Source organism: Nicotiana tomentosiformis, chromosome 4 (assembly GCF_000390325.3).
Source record: "Nicotiana tomentosiformis chromosome 4, ASM39032v3, whole genome shotgun sequence".
Classification (NCBI taxonomy): domain Eukaryota; kingdom Viridiplantae; phylum Streptophyta; class Magnoliopsida; order Solanales; family Solanaceae; genus Nicotiana; species Nicotiana tomentosiformis.
The window spans coordinates 75,464,754-75,485,477 of NC_090815.1; the positions used below are offsets into that span (position 1 = coordinate 75,464,754).

A 20,724-nucleotide genomic window follows, 5' to 3' on the forward strand; every position below is an offset into this window, starting at 1 on the left:
GAAAACGACATCGCCTCCCATATAAGGCCTCGTATGGAGCCATCTATATGCTATACTAATCGTTATTGATGTAGGAGAACTCTACTAGCAGCAAACATTGATCCCACTAACTCCTGAAATCAATGACATAGGCTCATAACATGTCCTCCACATTTTTAATAGTGCACTCGGACTGCCCGTCTATCTGTGGAAGAAATACCATATTCAGCTCGACCTGTGTGCGTAACTCACACTGTACGGCTCTTTAATAATAGTCACTGGCACAATATGAAGGCGAATAATATCACGAAGATAAATCCAAGCCAGCTGCTCTAAAGTGTAGGTAGTCATGACTGGAATGAAATGTGCAGACATGGTCAGTCTTTTCATAATAACCCATATAACGTCGAATCTCTTCAATGTCTGCGGTAGCCTAACCACAAAATCCATAGTGATACGCTCCCACTTCCACTCTTTATTATCAAGATTCTGAAGCAACCCACCCGGTCTCTAACGCTCGTACGTAACTTGCTGACAGTTCAAACACCGAGCGACATACTCTACAATATCTTTCGTCATCCTTGTCCACCAGTTGTGATGTTTCAAATCATGGTATATCTTCACAGTGCCCTGATGAATGGAACACCGTGAACTATGGGTATCCGCAAGAATCAACTCCTGCAACCCATCCATATTGGGCACACAAATCCAGCCCTGAATTTTGAATACCGCATCATCACCAATAATAACCTCCTTAGTATCACTGTTTTGCACTGTGTTGTTAAGGACATGCAAGTGGGGATCATCATATTGATGCGCCTTGATGCGCTCAAACAAAGACGACTGTGAAACCATACAAGCAAGGACTGTGCTGGGCTCTGAAACATCCAACCTCACAACCCTATTGGCCAAAGCCTTAACATCCAAAGCTAATGGTCTATCCCCAACTGGAATAAAAGCAAGACTCTCCATGCTCTCAGCCTTCCTACTCAAAGCATCGTCCACCACATTTCCCTTTCCGGGATGATAAAGAATGGTGATATCATAGTCCTTTAGTAGCTCTAACCACCTTTGTTACCTCAAGTTCAGATCCTTTTGCATGAATAAGTGTTGAAGACTCCTGTGATCCGTAAACACCTTGCAAGACATGCCGTACAGATAGTGCCTCCAAATATTAAGCACGTGAACAATGGTTGCTAACTACAAATCATGCACTAGGTAGTTCTTCTTATGGGGCTTCAACTGACGCAAGCATAAGCAATCACTCTACCCTCCTGCATCAACACATATCTAATGTCAATCCATGAAGCATCATAATAGACTTTATATGTACCCGATGTTGAAGGTAAAACTAGAACTGGAGTTGTGGTCAAGGCAGTCTTGAGCTTCTTAAAGCTCTCATCACACTCGTCGGACCACCTGAATGGGGTACCCTTTTGAGTCAATCTAGTCAAAGGAGCTGCGATGGATGAAAAACCCTCTATGAAACAACGATTATACCCAGCCAAGCCTAGAAAACTCTGGATCTCAGTAGCAGTAGAAGGCTTAGGCCAACACTGAACTGCCTCAATCTTTTTTGGATCCACCTTAATCCCCTCACTGGACACCAGGTGGCCCTAGAATGTCACCGAGTCCAACAAAACTCGCACTTGGATAATTTAGCATATAGCTTCTTATCCCTCAAATCTGGGGTACAATCCTCAAGTGTTGCTCATGCTCCTCTCGGATGCGAGAATACACTAATACATCATCAATAAACAAAATAATGAATGAATCTAGATACAGCTAAAACACGTTGTTCATCAAGTGCATGAAAGCTACTAAGCATTGGTCAGCCCAAAAAACATCACCAAAATCTCATAGTGGACATAACGGGTCTTGAAATCCGTCTTCTTAATATCTGAAGCTCAGATCTTCAGTTGATGGTACCCCGATTTGAAGTCAATCTTCAAGAATACCCTAGCACCTTGAAGCTGATCAAATATATCATCAATACGTAGTAGCGGGTACTTGTTCTTGACGGTAACCTTGTTCAACTTCTTGTAGTCAATGCATATTCTCATAGAGCCATCTTTCTTATTCACAAATAGAACTAGAGCACCCCAAGATGAAACACTCATTCTGAGGAATCCCTTATCAAGCAACTCCTGAAGTTGTTCCTTCAATTCCTTCAACTTCATTGGTTGCCATGCTATATGGTGGAATAGAGATGGGCTAAGTGTCTGGCACCGAGACAATACCAAAATCAATATCCCTATCAGGTGGCATGCCCTATCAGGTGGCATGCCCGGGGACACATCTGGAAACACCCTCACTACCAGAACTGACTCAACGGTAGGAGTATTAGCACTAACATCCCTCACAAAGGCTAAATATGCCAAGAACCCCTTCTCAACCATATGTTGTGCTTTCAGAAAAGACACCAGTCTAGTAGGAACATGACCCAATCAGCCAACATCGAGTGACAATCAAGAATAGCGTGATATGGTGACAACTAATCCATGCCTAATATCACATCAAAGTCCACCATATTAAGTAATAGAAGGTCATCCCTAGTCTCATAGACCCCCAATAGTAACCAAGAAAGAACGATAGACCCGGTCTACCTAATAGAATCCCCAACGAGTGTAGACACATAAATAGGAGTACTCAAAGAATCATGAGACATATCCAAATAGGGAGATAAATAGAATGACACATATGTATAAGTGGAACCCATATAAAATAAAACTGATGCATCTCTATGACAGACCGGAACAATACCTGTAATGACAACATCTGATGCAACAACCTCAATCCTACTAGTAAAAGCATAATAACGGGCCTAGCCTCCCCTTCTAGGATGTCCTCTACCCGCCTGTCCTCCACCTCTAGCTGGCTATGAAGGTGGAGTGGAAACTAGATCAGTAACCATAACCTGAGTACCCTGCAGAGGTCAACACCTCTAAAGTCTGGGATAATCTCTCACCATGTGCCTAGTATCACCACACTCGAAACAACCGCTCTATAGGCGCGACTGCTGGTACTGAGTCTGCACTGGACGGCTAGAATAACTGATGTAGGAACCCCGTGCAAGAGGTATATTGGAAGATGGATGTTCAAAATGAGTACTCTGAGGTCCCTGACTAAATGTTGGAATACCATATAAATAATGCCGCCATATCTTAAGTGCATGGACAACTGCAGTTAACTCAAGGTCGTGGGTCAGATAATTCCTATTGTGCTTACTCAACTGCCTTGAAGCCTATGTAGTTACCTTTCTATGTTGCATCAGGACACATCCTAAGCCGACACCTGAGGCATCACAATACACGTCATAACCCTCTGGACCCTCTGGAAGTGTTAGAACTGGCGTTGAGGTCAATCTATTCTTAAGCTCTTGGAAAATCCGCTCGCAAGCCTATGTCCACTAAAACTTAGCTGCTTTCTGAGTCAGCTTTGTCAATAATGCCGAAAGGGAAGAAAAACCCTCTACGAACCTCCGGTAGTAGCCTGCTAAGCCTAGAAAGCTATAAACCTTTGTTGGAGTTGTAGGTCTAGGCCATAATTTGACAGCCACAATCTTCTGAGTGTCTACCTTTATAGTTTCATTGGATACAATATGCCCCCTGAATGCTACAGACTTCAACCAAAAGACACATTTACAAAACATAGCATACAACTTACGATCACGGAGGGTTTGGTGTACTGCTCGCAGTTGGTATGCATGCTCCTCCTCTAAACTTGAATAAACCAGAATATCATCAACAAATACTATCACGAACAGATCTAAAAATGGCCAGAATACGCTATTCATCAAGTCCATAAATACGGCGGGTGCATTTGTCAACCCGAAGGACATGACAAGGAACTCGAATTGGCCATATCGGGTACTGAAGGTTGTCTTCAGAATATCTTTCTCCTGAACTCTGACCTGGTGGTACCCCGACCTCAAGTCTATCATTGAAAAACATATAGCCCCCTTTAACTGATCAAACAAGTCATCGATCCTTGGAAGTGGATACGTATTCTTAATAGTTACCTTGTTCAGCTGCCTATACTCAGTACACATCCTCAGTGAGCTGTATTTCTTCTGCACAAATAGTATCGGTGCACCCCAAGGTGAGGTACTGGGTCTGATGAAACCTTTCTCCAGCAAATACTTTAACTGCTCCTTCAACTCCTTCAATTCGGCAGATGTCATTCTATACGGAGGGATCGATATTGGTTGAGTTCGTAGAAGCAAATTGATGCTAAAATCAATCTATCGCTCTAGAGGAATACTTGGAAGATCATCTGGAAACACATATGCGTACTCTCTGACTACAGGAATAGACTGGAGTGTAGGTATCTCATCATCTGCATCTCTAACTCACACGATATGATAAATGAACCCTTTTGCGATTATTTTCCTCACCTTCAGATAGGAAATAAACTTACCTCCGGGTGTCGCTGTATTACCAACCCATTCAAGGACTGGCTTACCCAGAAAATGAAATCTGGTTGCCTTTGCTCGGCAATCAACTATGGCATAACAAGATGTCAACTCGTCCATGCCCATGATAACATTAAAATACATCATCTCTACCTCAACTAGTTCGGTTGAGGTCTGACGACTAGTAACTGTCACCATACATCCTCGGTAAACCCGTCTAGAAATAATCGGTTCGCCGACCGGTGTAGATACCGCAAAAGGATCACATAGTATTTCAGGAACTATACCAAACTTCCCCATGACAAATGGGGTAATATACGATAATGTAGATCGTGGATCTATCAAGGCATAAGCATCGTGAGATCAAATGGTCAATATACCTGCCACAATGTCTGGTGAAGACTCCTAGTCAAGTCGACCCACTAAAGCATAGATATGGTTCTAATTACCACCTGAACTAGAACCTCTACCTCTTTCTCGACCTCTACTAGTCGAAGATTGAGACTCGCGCCATGAAGGATGCACGAACATAGATGATCCTATTGATGATCTCGTTGGTTGTGCCATACACCCAGAATCTCTATTTGGGCAATCTCGCATCATATGCCCCGGATGCCCACATGTATAACAAGCGTCGGAACCTGCTTGGAATTGACCCAAGTGTCCTCTACCATAGATGTCACATCGTGGCGAAAATGACCATGTCAACCCTGAACCTCACAGTCGCTGCAAACCCGACACCCCTGAGCTATCACCTGGTCATGACTGAGTATAGCGGTCCTAACTGTAACCCTATAATTGAGGCGGTGGAGACCTACATGGCCGTCTGAAGTACTGGGGCCTATAACTACCCTGAGATAGCTCCTTATGGAAGAGGCACATTATTCGTGGTACTCCATTAATCCTAGGTCGACGAATATGTATCGTGACATTAAGGATGGGTACTGGTGGAACGATATGAAGAAGAACATTGTTGAGTTTGTCGCCCAGTGTCCTAGTTGCCAGCATGTGAAGGTAGAGCACCAGAAGCCCGGAGGGCTAATGTAGACTATAGAGATCCCGACGTGGAAATAGGAGGCGATAAACATGGACTTTGTCAGAGGTTTGCCTCATTCTCATCGTAAGTTCAATTCTATATGGGTGATAATCGATAGGCTCACGAAATCAGCCCATTTCCTACCCGTCACATCTACATATACAATCGAAGATTATGCGAAGTTATATATTAAGGAGATAGTGTGGCTACACGGAGTACCAGTATCCATTATATCTGACCGCGGGGCCAAGTTTACAGCTCATATCTGGAGGTCATTTTAGAGAGGTCTAGGGACTCAGGTGAATCTCAGCATAACTTTTCATCCACAGACTGATGGACAAGATGAGCGGACAATTCAGACGCTCGAGGATATGTTACGAGCATATGTGTTGGATTTTAAAAGAAGTTGGGATGAGCATCTACCTCTTATCGAGTTTGCATATAATAATAATTACCACTCCAGTATCCAGATGGCTCCGTATGAGGCTTTGTATGGGCATAAGTGCAGATTTCTTATAGGGTGGTTTGATGTTGGAGAATCTGGGTTACATGGGCCAGACTTGGTTTAGCAGGCCGTAGAGAAAGTAAAGCTCATCCAGGAGCGAATGTTGATAGCTCAAAGTAGTCAGAAGTCATATTTTGACATGCGGTGACGAGACTTATAGTTCAGGGTTGATGATTGGGTATTCTTAAAGGTGTCGTCTATGAAGGGCGTGATGAGGTTTGGCAAGAAAGGCAAGCTTAGACCATGATATATTGGGCCTTATAGGATTATTCGAAAAGTGGGTCGAGTAGCTTATGAGTTAGATTTTCCCTCGGAATTGGAGTCTGTCCATCCGGTTTTTCATGTATTTATGCTACAGAAGTGCATTGGGGATCCTACCTGAGTGGTGCCTACTGATGATGTACAGATCACAAAGGACTTTATCATATGAGGAAGTTCGAGTTGCCATCCTAGATCAACAAATGCGCAAGCTATGAAATAAGGAGGTAGCCTTCATGAAAGTTTTATGGAGAAGCAATAACGTGGAAGAGATGACGTGGGAAGCAGAGGAAGACATGAATTCTAAATACCCCCACCTATTTCAAAATGAAGATATGGCTCGAGAAGGGATACTTCAACACAATTCTATTCAAGCCAGTAGGTCATCAGGTAAGCTCTTATTTTTGACTTTCGGTATTTATGATTGACGGCCGTGTGAGGCCAAGTGTTTCTATTTATAGACATTGGCCATGTGTGGCATATATAGTATATTTTCTGGTTGCATGTAGGTTGGTTTTAGTCTAATGTATGGAGGAGAATTTGGAAATGTTTTCCCAAGTCTCTAAGAGTAAACATTCGAGGACGAATGTTCCTAAGGGGGGGAATGAAGTTATACCCCATATTTTCGTACATAAAAGTGCGTCGTAAGCAAACTAATGCAGGACCAAAAATGAGATCATCTTTGAAAGTATATAAAGTAAGTTAATCATGTTACCTCGGAGGTTAAAAATATTGAAGATCATGAACAACAAGTACAAAGAGGGTTGGAAGGCTTAGAAGATAAAGGAATTGAAGAAAATAATGTTTCGTCGAAAGTCGACAAGTTGGGAATGTTATAACATATACTTTTGGGGTGAGACTAGGGTGCTTAACATGATAATGAGGTTATGTTATGATTTATGTTAGTCGTATGATAGTTGTGTGTTATGATTTGAAGTGAAGCGAATTGTGGAACAAAAGTCGATGAGAGTCATCACAAGTTACGTTCATAAGTTTTACTGAACTTTAGGTCAAATGTCACTGTGCTTTTCTCCTAATATACTTAAAGTTATGGGGTGATCCACCCATCAAATGGAAGATCTATGAGTCTATTTTCTAACGCATTAAACTATTTTTCAATACAACATTGGAGTAGAGAGATATATGCAGTTTTGCGAGACTGCTTGGTGACAGGGGGCTATTTTGGGTAGGCCAAAGAGCCCTTTTAAGGTCTTATCTCCTGCAAATATTACACTCATTATATAGCAAAATAACCAAAGATAAGCCCCTGCGAAAATTCTTCCAAAAATTGAACACAAACCCTAATTGATTTTCTCTCCTTTTCAAGTTCTAGTTAGAGAAAAACCTAGGGTTTGAAGAATCCAAGATAGGAGCTGAGATATTCAAAAAATAAGGTAAGTTTAATGCTCTCTTTCATCCATTTTTTTCTACTGGAAATATATGGAAAGTCGTTGTATAATTGTAAGAACTCACGGGACGGCGATCGGAAGCCGTGAGTTTGAGTTATTCAACTTGTAGTTGACTATTTTATGGGTTGTTTCATGTTGCTGTTGAATTGTGTGTTTTGCTACTATTTTATGGAGTTTTCAAGGAAAAAATGGTGTGGATAAATACCACATAAATGCAGGGTGGTGGTCTGGTCATTCGTCGTAATATATTTGGGCCGTTTGACACTACTACAGTGGTCGTTTTGTGTATGAAGAGATTGGGGTGTATTGGGCTATTTTGTAGTATTTTGTGGTGTATATAAGGTTGGAAAATATTATATATATATATATGTATGTGTGTGTGTGTGTGTGTGTGTATGTATATGTGTGTGTGTTTATTGTTGTGTTCTTGTGTTGGTGTTGTCTCGAATCGGGAGGAAGTAAAGATTATAGGGGAGATGCTGCCCATTTTAATATGAAATAAGCTTGTCATTCGTTGTGTGATATTTGTACATTTCGTAACTTAATGATAGTTTTATTATCGTTGTTGTAGATTAAGGTGTGAAGAGATGAGTTCAACGTGGTTATTGGAAAGATCGTGATAAGGTATGTTAAGGCTAAACCTTTCCTTCATTTTGGCATGATCCCATAACTACATGTGTTTGATAACGAGACATAAAGAGAAGTTCCTATTCCTGAATTTATGTACATTATCCTAATCTCATAAGTTATCATATTCTCCCTTATTGGAACTTTATATTCAGTTAAGTATTGCCTTTTTCCAGCCAAGACAGCAGAGGGTCTATATATATATATACAATATTACAGTATTTTCACCACCATCGAGCTATAATCGGTGGGCAGACCCCTATTGGGCAACCTCTGATCAGATGGTAAGTTATATACCGAGCCTATTATGGTCGAGCGCTTATGAGCGAGCCAAAAATGGCTGCGATACCGAGCCTAGTATGGCCGATCGCCTATGAGCGAGCCTACTACAATCGAGCAGTTACATGTACTGAGCCTTATAAGGCCGGACAGCTATTTTACTTTCTATATTGAGAGAGTTGAGTCAGTATCAGCAGGTAAGTATATTACCAGATGATCTTTGACTCCCAGTTACTTCCGGTTATTATATTATTAGTTCAGTTTTAGCTTTTAGTTATTTTATTGCCTTACATACTTGGTACATTATTTCGTACTGAGGTCCTTTTCCTGGGGACGCTGCATTTCATGCACGCAGGTTCAGATAGACATATTGGTAGACATCCTCCATAGGTGTTGTCCGTGTTCATCTTGATTGGTAAGCTCTACGTCCTTCGGAGTTGCCGGGTCTAGGGTTTTGAGTACATATTGTGTATATTTGTATATATATTATGGGTAGGTCGGGGCCCTTTTCCGACCACAATACATCCATCTGTAGAGGCTTATAGACATATCCTGTCAGTCGGTGCAGTATGTTGGGCTTGTAGGCCTTGTATGTATATTTTGGCTAGTTTGTCAGTTGTAGTAGTTATAACAGCCTTGTCAGCCCAGCTTTATATTGATGTTCAATCAGAGCTAGTTTCCATTCAGTTTTATATTTTGTTTCACAAATTATCTTGCAATGTGGCCCTATCGCCAAAGTATGACATTGTATGTTCAGAGTCCCTCAGTCTCAAGTTGGTACGCTCGGTTAAGTGAGGCACCGGGTGCCGGTTTAACCCCCACGATGGTAGGTTATAATTACGTATTTTAATCATTTATTGCACTCTAATTCACTGCACTTTATTTGTGTTTGAGCTTTAATTGGTAGTGTTTTGCACTTATTGTGTGTTTTATTCCTTGTAGGAGTGATTCCGAGCTACGTTGAAGTTGTGGATCTAATTTGAGCTATTTGGTGCATTGAAGTTTGAGTAAAATCCCAAGGGATTAAGACAGGATAGTGTTCGGGGGTCGAGGACCAAGTCTGGACGTCAAAAATCAAGCTAAAATTCGTACTATGAGAAAACTTCTCAACCGCGGAGCATGGGGTGGCGCGTGGGGTGCCGCGGCTGCCCAAATCCTACTGCCTGCCAATTGTTGAGACCTATGGATTACCCCATTAATGTCCAGCATGGCGCGTGCCCCCATGCAACGTGCCTGTGTAATGTTTACAGAGCCAATGTACTATTTCAACTAGGAGAAGGTGGTTTCGTCTGGGCTCGGCCATACTTGGTATAAATACATGGAAAAATATTATTTTCTGGACTTTTGACATACATTGGATCTAAGGAGGCTAAGGAGGAGTTGGAAGAACACAAGAACAAGGATTTCATCATTCCTTCCTCACTCAAGACCCGAGTTTGGATTGAATTTATGTTTTCCTATACTTTAATTTTATTTTTGATGAATTGCTCCATGTCCATAGAGTAGTTCCATTTAGGGTTTGATGGATTTGGTGTATTGATGATTTTTTTGTGGATTATAACTCTAGTTTTATGTATTAAAGCATTTTTGGATAATTTAATTGTTGCATCTATATTCACTAGTTCATGTAATCGAGAGAGGCATAACTTGTCATATATTTGCATTATATTGTTTGTTGAGTTCATTAATTATTCTTAGTAATCGAAAGAGGCTAGTTGAATTATTGATTAAACCTAGTTAGGAGGATAATCGAGAGAGGTTCTCCTAAAGACCAATCCACTACGCATTTTTGCATATCTTCACAGAGCTTAAATTGGTTCATCTCGTGAGGTTGAGACTTAATCGAGAGAGGAGTTTCTGCTAAACGTGTGAACTAATAATTGAGAGAATTCGAGAGACTCACTTAAACATTAAAAGTGAATTACCTAGAGTTAGATCCCAAACTATTATCTTGCACCTATCCTATCAAAACCCTATTTTCTTCCACTGATAACTTTCGTTGCTTATTCCGTGTTTCGATTGTCATTAGTCAATAGCTTTGGGCTCTTAGTTAATTTTAGTTAGAAATTGCATAAATCTCAATTGTTGATCATCTTGGATAGCAATCAAGCTAGAAGCTACAAGAATAATGTTTAAATCCAATCCATGTGGATACGATATTATACTATACTATATTTAATTAGCGAGCATTATTTAAGTGTGTGTTTCGAGCTCGTCAAATTTTGGCGTCGTTGCCAGGGATTGGCAATCAATAGTGTCTTAAATAGTTTATAGTGCTAATTCATTAACCTTTTTTTTATTTTAATTTTGTCCCTTTTTACGTTTAGTGTTCTTTGACTGTGTGTAGGTTGCATATTATGATTGGTGCATGACTTGATCTTCTGTGAAAGAAGTGCAACCATACGAGGTTGAGATAGAAAAATAATTGCAACAACTAAGTAAGGAAAGAGATCTCACCGAGACATTAGAAAAGGTTGGGCAATCCTTTACCAAAGAACTTATGGCTGGAAATGGTGATGATAATGTTGATTTGGCTACAAGGGAGGCAGCCCAACAATGAGAAAAGAGCTGCACGGGATGCTGAGAAAACAGCTATTAGAGATGTACATATTATCTATGAAGGAGAGAGGGGTCGGAGAATTGCTCAAAATCAACCCTTGGCTACAGACCAGTTCGGAAATATATCTCCCATGCATGGGAGACCACTGGGCCTTTATGCTAGACCGGTCTACAACCACGGCTTATCAAGTATTAGACTGCCTCCAATTGCAGCTAACAATTTCGAGTTGAAGCAAGGGTTGCTTCAAACCCTTCAAAATTGTTGTCTTCAGAGGGAAGATGAACGAAAATCCAAATACACATTTAATGGACTTCGAGGAAATTATGAACACCTTTCAATACAATGGGGTGTCACAAGATGCAGTGTACTTAAGGGCATTCCCCTTCACACTCAAAGATGACGCAAAGCAGTGGCTTCGAAGCTTGCCCACGGGATCGATTAGAACTTGGGAGGAGATGACGAGAAAATTCCTTGATAAAAATTTTTCCTCAGCTAAAACAGGCAAGTTTAGAAGAGAAATCCATAACTTCTACAAGAAAGAGTCCGAGACTATTTTTGAAGCATGGAAGAGGTTTAAGGAGATAGTTAGAAAGTGTCAACATAGTGGAATTGAACTCTGGACGCAACTCCAGGACTTTTGGGATGGATTGACACCGGCCTCACATAGAACATTGAGCAATGCAGCTGGAGGCCCTTTGATGAAGAAGACTCCAGAGGATATAGTTACAATTTTTGATGAGTTGTCTGAAGATGCAAATCAGTGGCCCTCTGAGAGTGCTGAAAGAAGAATATCAACTGGTGTTCACCAAGTTGATGTTAATACATCTGTGCAGGTATAACTTGATGCTATGGCTAAAGAAATAAGGAAGCTAACCTTGGCTACAATACAAAATGAGCCTCACGCAGCTTGTGATATATGTGGAAGAGGACACCCTACTCATGAGTGTCAAGCCTCAACTGAGGAAGTGAATGTCGTGGGAAATTATAATTTTAATGCAATGGGTCAGAAGCACCCCAGTTTTTCATGGAGTTCACCTGAGGTACCTCTAATGTATGGCAACAGAACAACCCCAGATTTCAAGGACAAGGAGCTCCTAGTTTTGTGAATCAGTCGAGGCAACAATTTCATCCTCAACAACCCAATCAGCCTGATCTAGAAGATCTCATGAGGGCCTTCATTGTGAAAACTGATGAAAGATTTGAAGTACTAGGGGAAGCAATTCAAAATTTAGAGAAGCAAGTGGGATAGATTGCAACAATATTATCTGAGAGGGTTCCAGGATTTCTCCCTGCTGATACTGAAAGAAATCCCAAAGAAACAGTGAATGTTTTAACCTTGAGAAGTGGGCAAGGGTTGAAAGACCCCACCCCGATCCGAAAGGATGTGATACTTGAAAAAGAAAGTGGGGAGCAGGTGAAAAGTGTTGAGAAAAAGAAAAAGGAAGAAAAAGAGAGAAGAGAGGAACATGAGAAGAGCAAGCATATGCTTGCGCTACCTTTCCCTCAAAAGATATATAGAGAAAAGCTGGACAAGCAGTTTGAGAGATTTCTGGATGTGCTGAAACAGGTTCATGTAAACTTACCATTCACAGAAGTGCAATCACAAATGCCTTCCTGTGCTAAATTCTTGAAATAGATCCTTAGAAAGAAGAGGAAAATAGAGGATACTTCAGTGGTCAAGCTCACAGAGCATTGCAATGCGATATTGCAAAACAAACTCCCACAAAAGTGTGGAGACCCAGGGAGTTTTACTATACCTTGCTCTTAAGAAACTATTAATTTTGATAAGTCTTTATATGATTCTGGTGCCTCAGTTAATTTAATGCCTCTATCTATTTACAGAAAACTAGAGAAGGAGATTGGAGAAATAAGACCTGCACTAATATTATTGTAGCTGGCAGACCAAATGACTTTAATACCCGAGGGGATAGTGGAAGAAGTGTTAGTTCAGGTGGATAAGTTCGTATTTCCTATAGATTTTATAGTGGTGAATATGGAGGAAAGCAAGGAGGTCCCCCTCATCCTAGGTAGACCATTCTTAGCGACGGGAAGAGCTATATTAGATATATACGAGAGAAAACTCATGCTTAGAGTGGGTGAGGAAACTGTGACGTTTAAAATGGATGTAGAAAAGGGGGTGAAAACAGGAAAACCAGCTACAAGTGTTGAGTGGAAAGTGAAGGGCTCTAAAGAGAAGGTTGCAGTGAGCGAGAAACATAAGTGTGGGGTGTACCCCAAAAAGGCTGAGAAGAAGCTCTCTGCATGGATGTGTGCATTAGTTCGAGCGCGAGGAATGGAGCCCGACTTTAACTCAGACCCCGACTACATGTTCAGGGAAGTTTCCTTTACCTTATGCTTTTTAATTATGTGTCATGGGGACATGCCACAACTTAAAGTGTAGGGTGTGGGATATTTGTATGTATGTATGTATATGCGTTTCTTTTTGTTAGTTGTAGTAGTTAGAGATAGGAAGAAAAACAGGTTTCCTGAGGGATTAAATGTCGAAAGAAAAAAGACAAAAAGATTTTATTTTGTAGGTAGTGTAATAATTCCCCCTTGGTTTTTCTTTGTGCCGCGGTTCTTTTACGAGGGTTTTGTTTGAACCTGATGTAGTTAGTTTTTATTTTTGTTAGGAGTAGGAAACCTTGTGCTGTGATTCGAATTAAAGGCAATATCTCTTAACTTTATTATGCCTTGATAATAGTAAGTGCTTTAGTTGTGACACTTAGGCTTAGTTTTTGACTCTTGTATAAGTATTTTAAAGTGTATGACTTTAACTTTGCTTAACTGCTTTGACTAGAGTGTCTTGATAGTCCGATCCTGAGTGATTTAGGTGCCATGTGTGTGTGAGGTTTTGTGTATTCTGTGCATTGCATTTGATGTCTAGAACTTGCCTCGTGTATTTGCGAAGCGAAATAGTAGTTTTACTCAGTCTTAAAAATGATAAAGGCGTTTATTTGTTGAGACAATGATATGTTTACCCACCTAATTGTTATGTATTGTAGTTAACCCCATTGAGCCTGTAATCCTATTTCTTTGGCAACCACATTACAGGCCGTACCCATTTGTTTAAATTGACCATCTATTTGAACCTTGTACCTCTCGTGAGCACTTGAATTTGTCATGAACTTTGTAAAAGTAAAGTGTGGGGTGGTCGGTTTGGCTTTTGAGTGGAACTATTTAAATAAGGAGAAAGGTGCAATATTTTAAAAAAGTAAGAGCCACTTAAATTGAGAAAAGAAAAAAAATAAGTGTATGATTGTGGAAAGAATATTCCTTGATGGTGGTTACTTGATGTAATTATGCTTAAAGAAGTAGGGAGTTAATGTATATTGATGTGAAGGTGGAGTTATGGTTTGACATAAGTGTGGGGTTTTGAATTGTTAATTGTATGTATTAAAGTACTTAGGGAGGTGGAGTCACTCTTGTATCCAAATTTATCCTACCCATCCCTCAGCCTACATTACAACCAACTAAAGTCCTACTTGATCCTTAGCTGAATGAGCTCAATTAGTAGAGTAGTACACTACAGACAAGCCTATGGTGTGTCTTTTGTGGCATATGAATGTTACTTTTGAGAGTGAGTGAATTTTTCTAATGGGAGTTCCTAATTATTCTTAAATTTTATTGTTTGCGGAACTACTCTCTATTGTTTTGTGAGAGCACTTGATTCATGAAGGAAAGGTAATGTCGTTGACCTCTGTGTTAGAGTAAGTGAGCGGGTTGTGAAAAATGCGTGGTGCTTTTGAGTCAAATCTTGAGGCGGGGATGTTACAATATTGTACTTTAAAAATTAACTAAACCGATCGAACCGTACCGAACCGATTTCTAGGTTTCTTTTAATAAAATCGTAGGTTTTTATATAAATCCATATCCGTACTGATAATTAGGGGTAGATTTTTTATTTTATAAAAATAAATCGAAAAAATACCGAACCGTACCGAATAAATTTACATGTGAAAAATATATTTATATATTAAGTTTAAGAATAATAATGTATTAAAAATTTTCTTGGGCCTTAGAATTGTGAAAACGGTTACAAGCAAACAAATAATTAAACTCAAAATCTTAATTCCCAAACCTATAATGCTACTCCTATTGAAACTAAATTATTTCCAATATATTCACTAGCAAGACACAACTTATTCTAGCGATTAGCAACAAACTATAATGTATTGAATATGTTTCCTTTCATATGATTTGGATTTATCTTTTTGAATATTTAATCTTTTATAGACTTTATTCTTGAGTTACAGCTTGGTTAATATTTTTTCACTGGGTTAATATCTTTGTTTAGTTTCTTTTACGCTGTTGTAGAATAGTTGATGGATCTATATTCTGGCCATCTTTAATATTTTCTTAATTTATCATCCTTTAAAGAGTAAAAATATCTAGAGAATTTGCTAAGTCCTATAAAAGTATGTATGTTATTGCATTCTACTTCTACTAGTAACTTTTACTTGACATTTTAAAAAAATACCAAAAAATATCCGAACGTACCGATACCGAAGACAAAACCGACATGATTGAGACGGTTTTAAAAAGTCTAATTTTGGTTATGCATAATAAAATAACCAAAAAATTGATATGGTACAAATTTTAAAAAATAACCGTCCGAACCGAACCATTGACACCCCTGATTAACATATGAAAGTTTGCATGGAAGTTTGCATGGCCTAAATAAAGGATTCAAGTCAACCAACACCAGTCAAGTTTACTCCATTTAACCGAGCAAACAACATTTACTTAACATGTGAAAGTTTAAATGGCATAAATATAGTATTCAAGTTCAACTAATATAAAGGAGCTCTCAGATCGGATAGGATGCAAATTCCAGCCTTTAGAGTAAAGGCAAAAAAATATTCAGGTTGGTTCTTCGAACCTCCATGATCTGCCAAAGAGGAGCTATTGTGATGGAATGTTGCTGCTAATAGTTCCTCTATTTCTTTTGAATGTGGTTGCACACTTTAGGCGTGGTACATTTCAATAACTTTGTTTTTTGGCATTGTGGGTTGTTCTAGTGGTTAGCACCCTCCATTTCCAACAAAGAGGTTGTGAGTTCGAGTCATTCTAAGAGCAGGGTGGAGAGTTCTTGGAGGGAGGGAGCCGAGGGTCTATCGGAAACAGCCTCTCTACCCCAGGATAGGGGTAAGGTCTGCGTACACACTACCCTCCCCAGACCCCACTAGTATAATTATACTGGGTTGTTGTTGTTATTTTTTGGCATTGTACCTTTTCGGGAGGTCTTGGTTTTATGTCCCCTCCTATGTATTATTATGTTTCTAATATACAAGGTAAGGATCAAGCCAAACCCTCCCTCGTTTACACCAATTTAATAAATACATATGTATCTGTCACTTAATCATTATTAATTAATGTATACTTTTACCTTAATATATCAACTTTTTTTAATTACACTGGGTGTAGGGAAAGGGGAAACGAGGGAGGATTACAAGGTGGGGAATCTAGTCATCATTGACAAAATAAAAGTTCAGATAGCGAACCAACTGAGCTATGTACTAAAAGTTTTCACCTTAATATATCACTTATTCATGATTAACTAAAAATTTATCTATTGCTTTTACACTAAGTGAGAGCATGTAATATATTAAAGCAAAAGATAAAGATAAATATTTTACAAAAGAAAAAAAGGAGAATGGTGTCAATCTTTCAAAACCAAACAACAACAAAAAAAGGAAAGAAACAAAGAGTGTCAAACAAATTGGAGGGATGGAGCTAGCTAGCAATTTTATGGTGTGAATTTAAGGTTGGAGGTGTAGCTGTGAATGTTCCTACCCTACCTGTGTTCGCGGTTAGTTGGAAGTTAGGTACTTGGTGTGAACGTACTTAAAGAGAAGATGTGGGATCAAACCTAAGTTAATGCAAAGTTCAAACATTCAATAGCTACCATTTCCTATAATCACGTTTAGAACTACTAAAAATAAAAGAAATAAATAAGGAAAAAAGAAAAAGGAGGAAACAACAACCAAACTTGATAATAGTACAATAGCAATTTTCTAGGGTCCCAAACTTAAAAGAGATTAGGGGCCAATGTTGGGAAGAATACTGAAAACTTCCAACATTTGGTCGGTTGTAAGGGCGACTAGGCTGCCCCTTTATTGTCAAACTTGAAATGCTACTGATAATGATGCTGTCTTTAAGGCTTTTTATTTTAGTGCCAAAAAAAAAAAAGAAGGTTTGAACGGGTAAGAGTTGTTGTTGCTTTCTGGAAAATTAAATCTTGAATTAAAATTATTGTAATAACTAATTACAACAGGTACCAGAAACACTTCCATATCTTCCACAGAAATATGAAATGATGAGCCACTTAGGTTTGTTTATTTAATGGAAAAAGGTGAGATCATATAATCATAAAGTATAAGCAAAAAGGGTACCCACGAACAATGTGAGGTTCACAAAGAGAATTTCTTTTTTTGTCAATTCAATCTCAGCCTTGACGTCTGTATCTGAACTTATAAACATGGTAAACCGAGGTAATCCATCGATTCGGTCAATAAAATGCAAATTCATTTTATGAAAGTGATTCTCAATTTAACTTAAAATAAGTACAAAAGAATACTTTATAACTCATCTCTTCTAGCTCAAATCTCAACAGTTCAAGTGCTTTTAACTGAAATTTATAAGATGTCATGTTTCGGCAACTTATCTCATGAACTTTTCCTTCTACTTTATTATATCAGTGAACTCCAATGTTTGCTCCAAACCCAAGCAGCTAGGTAATACTCCACTGTGCACTCAGCCCCCAAGCAACTAGGATTGTTTTATTTATTAGTCTCTTTTTTTCTCTTCTTATTCTCATAATGCATACTTGTTCTTAGTTTTTATATCTCATCACAGAAAAAATGTAGTGTTTTGAAGATATGACCGAAAGTCATCTGGAATAAATTATTGGGGTCTCATAGTAAGCACACATGATAAAATTATACATACAATTTTGCACAGATAACTCAAAAGAGGCTTGTACAAACTCAATTCTAGTACTTGACATGACTTTTAAAGCTCGTGCAATGAAGTTTCTAAAAACATTCATTATACTTTCTCACCTCGTCACCTAAAGAAATCGTGAATTCATCATTTTAAACTCATGCGTGAAAAACAAGACAAAGATTGGAATTGACCACTCACCATAACTTTCTTTTTCTACAATCAATCCACACTGCTCAATCACCAATCACAACTCTTAAATTATCTAACAATAAGGCACAATAATCAAATCAATTACCACATTAGGATTCGAAAACCCTTGCTGCACTCGTTTCCAATATATCACGGCTGAACTTGATCCTTAGGTTATAAGGTGACAATGTAACTACTCAAAATCCCACACGTCGTGATGGCATCTATCGCAATACTAGGCAAGCCGACAACCATAAATAATCACGTATCTTTAAATTGAAAACATAATGAAATAAGCTTAATAGTGAAAATCTCATAAATATGATAAGAAAATCCCCCAAAATTCGGGTGTCACTGAGTACATGAGCATCTATATGACAACACAGTCTGACTGCTAAAACAACTGTCTAGAAAGATAGAACAGCACAAATAAACTGAAAAGAAGGAGAGTCAAGGTCTGCGGACGCCAAGACAGCTACCTCAATAATCTTCGAACAACTAAAGCTCCAAACCTATCAACCGCCATGTCCAGAAGTACGTGGATCTGCACAAGAAGTGCAGAGTGTAGTATGAGTACAACCGACCCAATGTACTCAATAAGTAATAAGACCAACCTTGGGCTGAAAGCAGTGACGAGCTCAGACAGGTACAGTCCAAATGCAGATTTTTAACAGTACAGAAATATAGACATGCTTTCAAGTTTAACAGTTTAAGTTCAACACGGATAAAATATGCCAAGTGTGACTGATATAGGGAATGTTACATCTCTATATCTACATGTCAATTATGCATGCAAACTGTAATACAACACAGTGCTTTCTCTCGGAGTATTCAATCTCACTCAGCACGCTCAATCACTCAGTACTTCTAGTCACTCAGAATTCCCAGTCACTCAGCACTCTCAATCACTCGGCACTCGCACTCGGCACTCGCACTCGACACTCGAAACTCAGCACTCGCGCTCCGCACTCGCACTCGGGACTCGCACTCAGTAGGTACTTGCGCTCACTGCTGCTATGTCAGACTCCGGAGGGGCGAATCCTGCCCAAGTGCTAAAATAAGCCAATCATAGCATGAATTAATAAAACTACTGCGACGTGCAGCCCGATCCCATAAATATCACTCACAATCAGGCCTTGGCCTCACTTAGCCATCAATTTTTCCAGTCTCCCGGGCTTACAAATCGCATGACAATCAACCCAAACAATGATTATATGATGTAACAATAAATGGCAACAGAGACTGAGATATGATATGCAAATGACAGATGTGACTGAGTACATAATTGCAAATTAAGCAAGAATTCAATAACAAAATGACCTATGTAGGTCCCAACAGTATCAGCATATAGCATAAGCATGATTTATAACATGAATCACAACTCAATTCCTCTAACACATGAAGAGTAAACGAATAATAACAAGATTAGATGACTACACAGTTCCACATAATCGACCGAGTCACAATTTCTACGGTGCACGCCCGTCAACTAGCATGTGCGTCACTTCAACACCAACCATCTAACACGTAATTCAGGGATTCATACCCTCAAAACTAAGTTTAGAAGTGTTACTTACCTCAAACCGCATAAATCTATACTCCAACAAGCCCTTGCCTTAAGAATCGGCCTCCGAACACTCGAATCTAGCCACAAACAACTTAATATAATCAACACAAGCTATAGGAATCAATTCCATATGATAAAGCTAGGTTCTTTAACAAAATCAAAAAGTCAACCCCTGGCCCACGTCTTGGAATTCGATAAAATTAACAAATTCGAACACCCATTCAACCACGAGTCCAACTATACCAAAATTACTCAATTCTGATCACAACTCGACCTTCAAATCCTCAAATTAAAGCCTATGAAGTTTCTACAATTTTCCCCAATTGTTTCAACCCAAAACACTAATTAAATGATAAAAATAATGATAGATTCGTGTATATAACCAAATCCGAGTTAGAATCACTTACCCCAATTAATTTCTTGAAAATCTCTCCAAGAATCGCCTCAATCCCTCCAAGAACCACCTCAATCCGAGCTCCCAAAGTCCAAATATGAAATAATATTATATTCTGCCCAGATGCTCCTCTTCGCGATCGCGAAGAACAAAAATTATGCTGCCCTCAAAGTACTCTTCACGAACAAGGACAAACCACCGCGAATGCGATTCACAGTCTCATCAACCTAAGCAATCACGGTCCCTTCACGCGATCGCGAAGAACAAATCGCGTGGACTCCCAGCCTCCTCCTTTCTTCTTCGCGAACGCGACCCAACCCACGCGTTCACCATTCATAAAATGCCAAATCTCTACGATCAGAGACCTCTTGTTATGATCGCATAGAACATTTCCACCAGTCGTCCAAATTAGCCTTCGCGATCGCGAACCTTCCCATGCGATCGCGATTAAGGAAACCAGAAGCACAAGCATCAGCAACTTCAGCAACTCATCCATGCCAAATTTCAATTCGTTAACCATCCGAAATCCACTAGAGGCTCCCGGGGCCTCAAGTCCTAA

At 39.4% G+C, this 20,724-nt stretch overlaps 1 protein-coding gene across 1 annotated transcript; it reads right to left on the reverse strand.

The window, feature by feature from the left end:
• Positions 1 to 489: 489 nt before the first annotated feature.
• On the reverse strand, positions 490 to 951 carry LOC138909962 (uncharacterized). Its single transcript, XM_070201178.1, has one exon. The coding sequence runs from the start codon at positions 949 to 951 to the stop codon at positions 490 to 492; it is 462 nt and encodes a 153-aa protein (XP_070057279.1).
• Between the last annotated feature and the right edge of the window lie 19,773 nt (positions 952 to 20,724).

Coding starts and splice junctions, on each gene's coding strand:
- LOC138909962 (XM_070201178.1), bottom strand. CDS start 951: ATGGAGAGTCTTGCTTTTATTCCAGTTGGGGATAGACCATTAGCTTTG.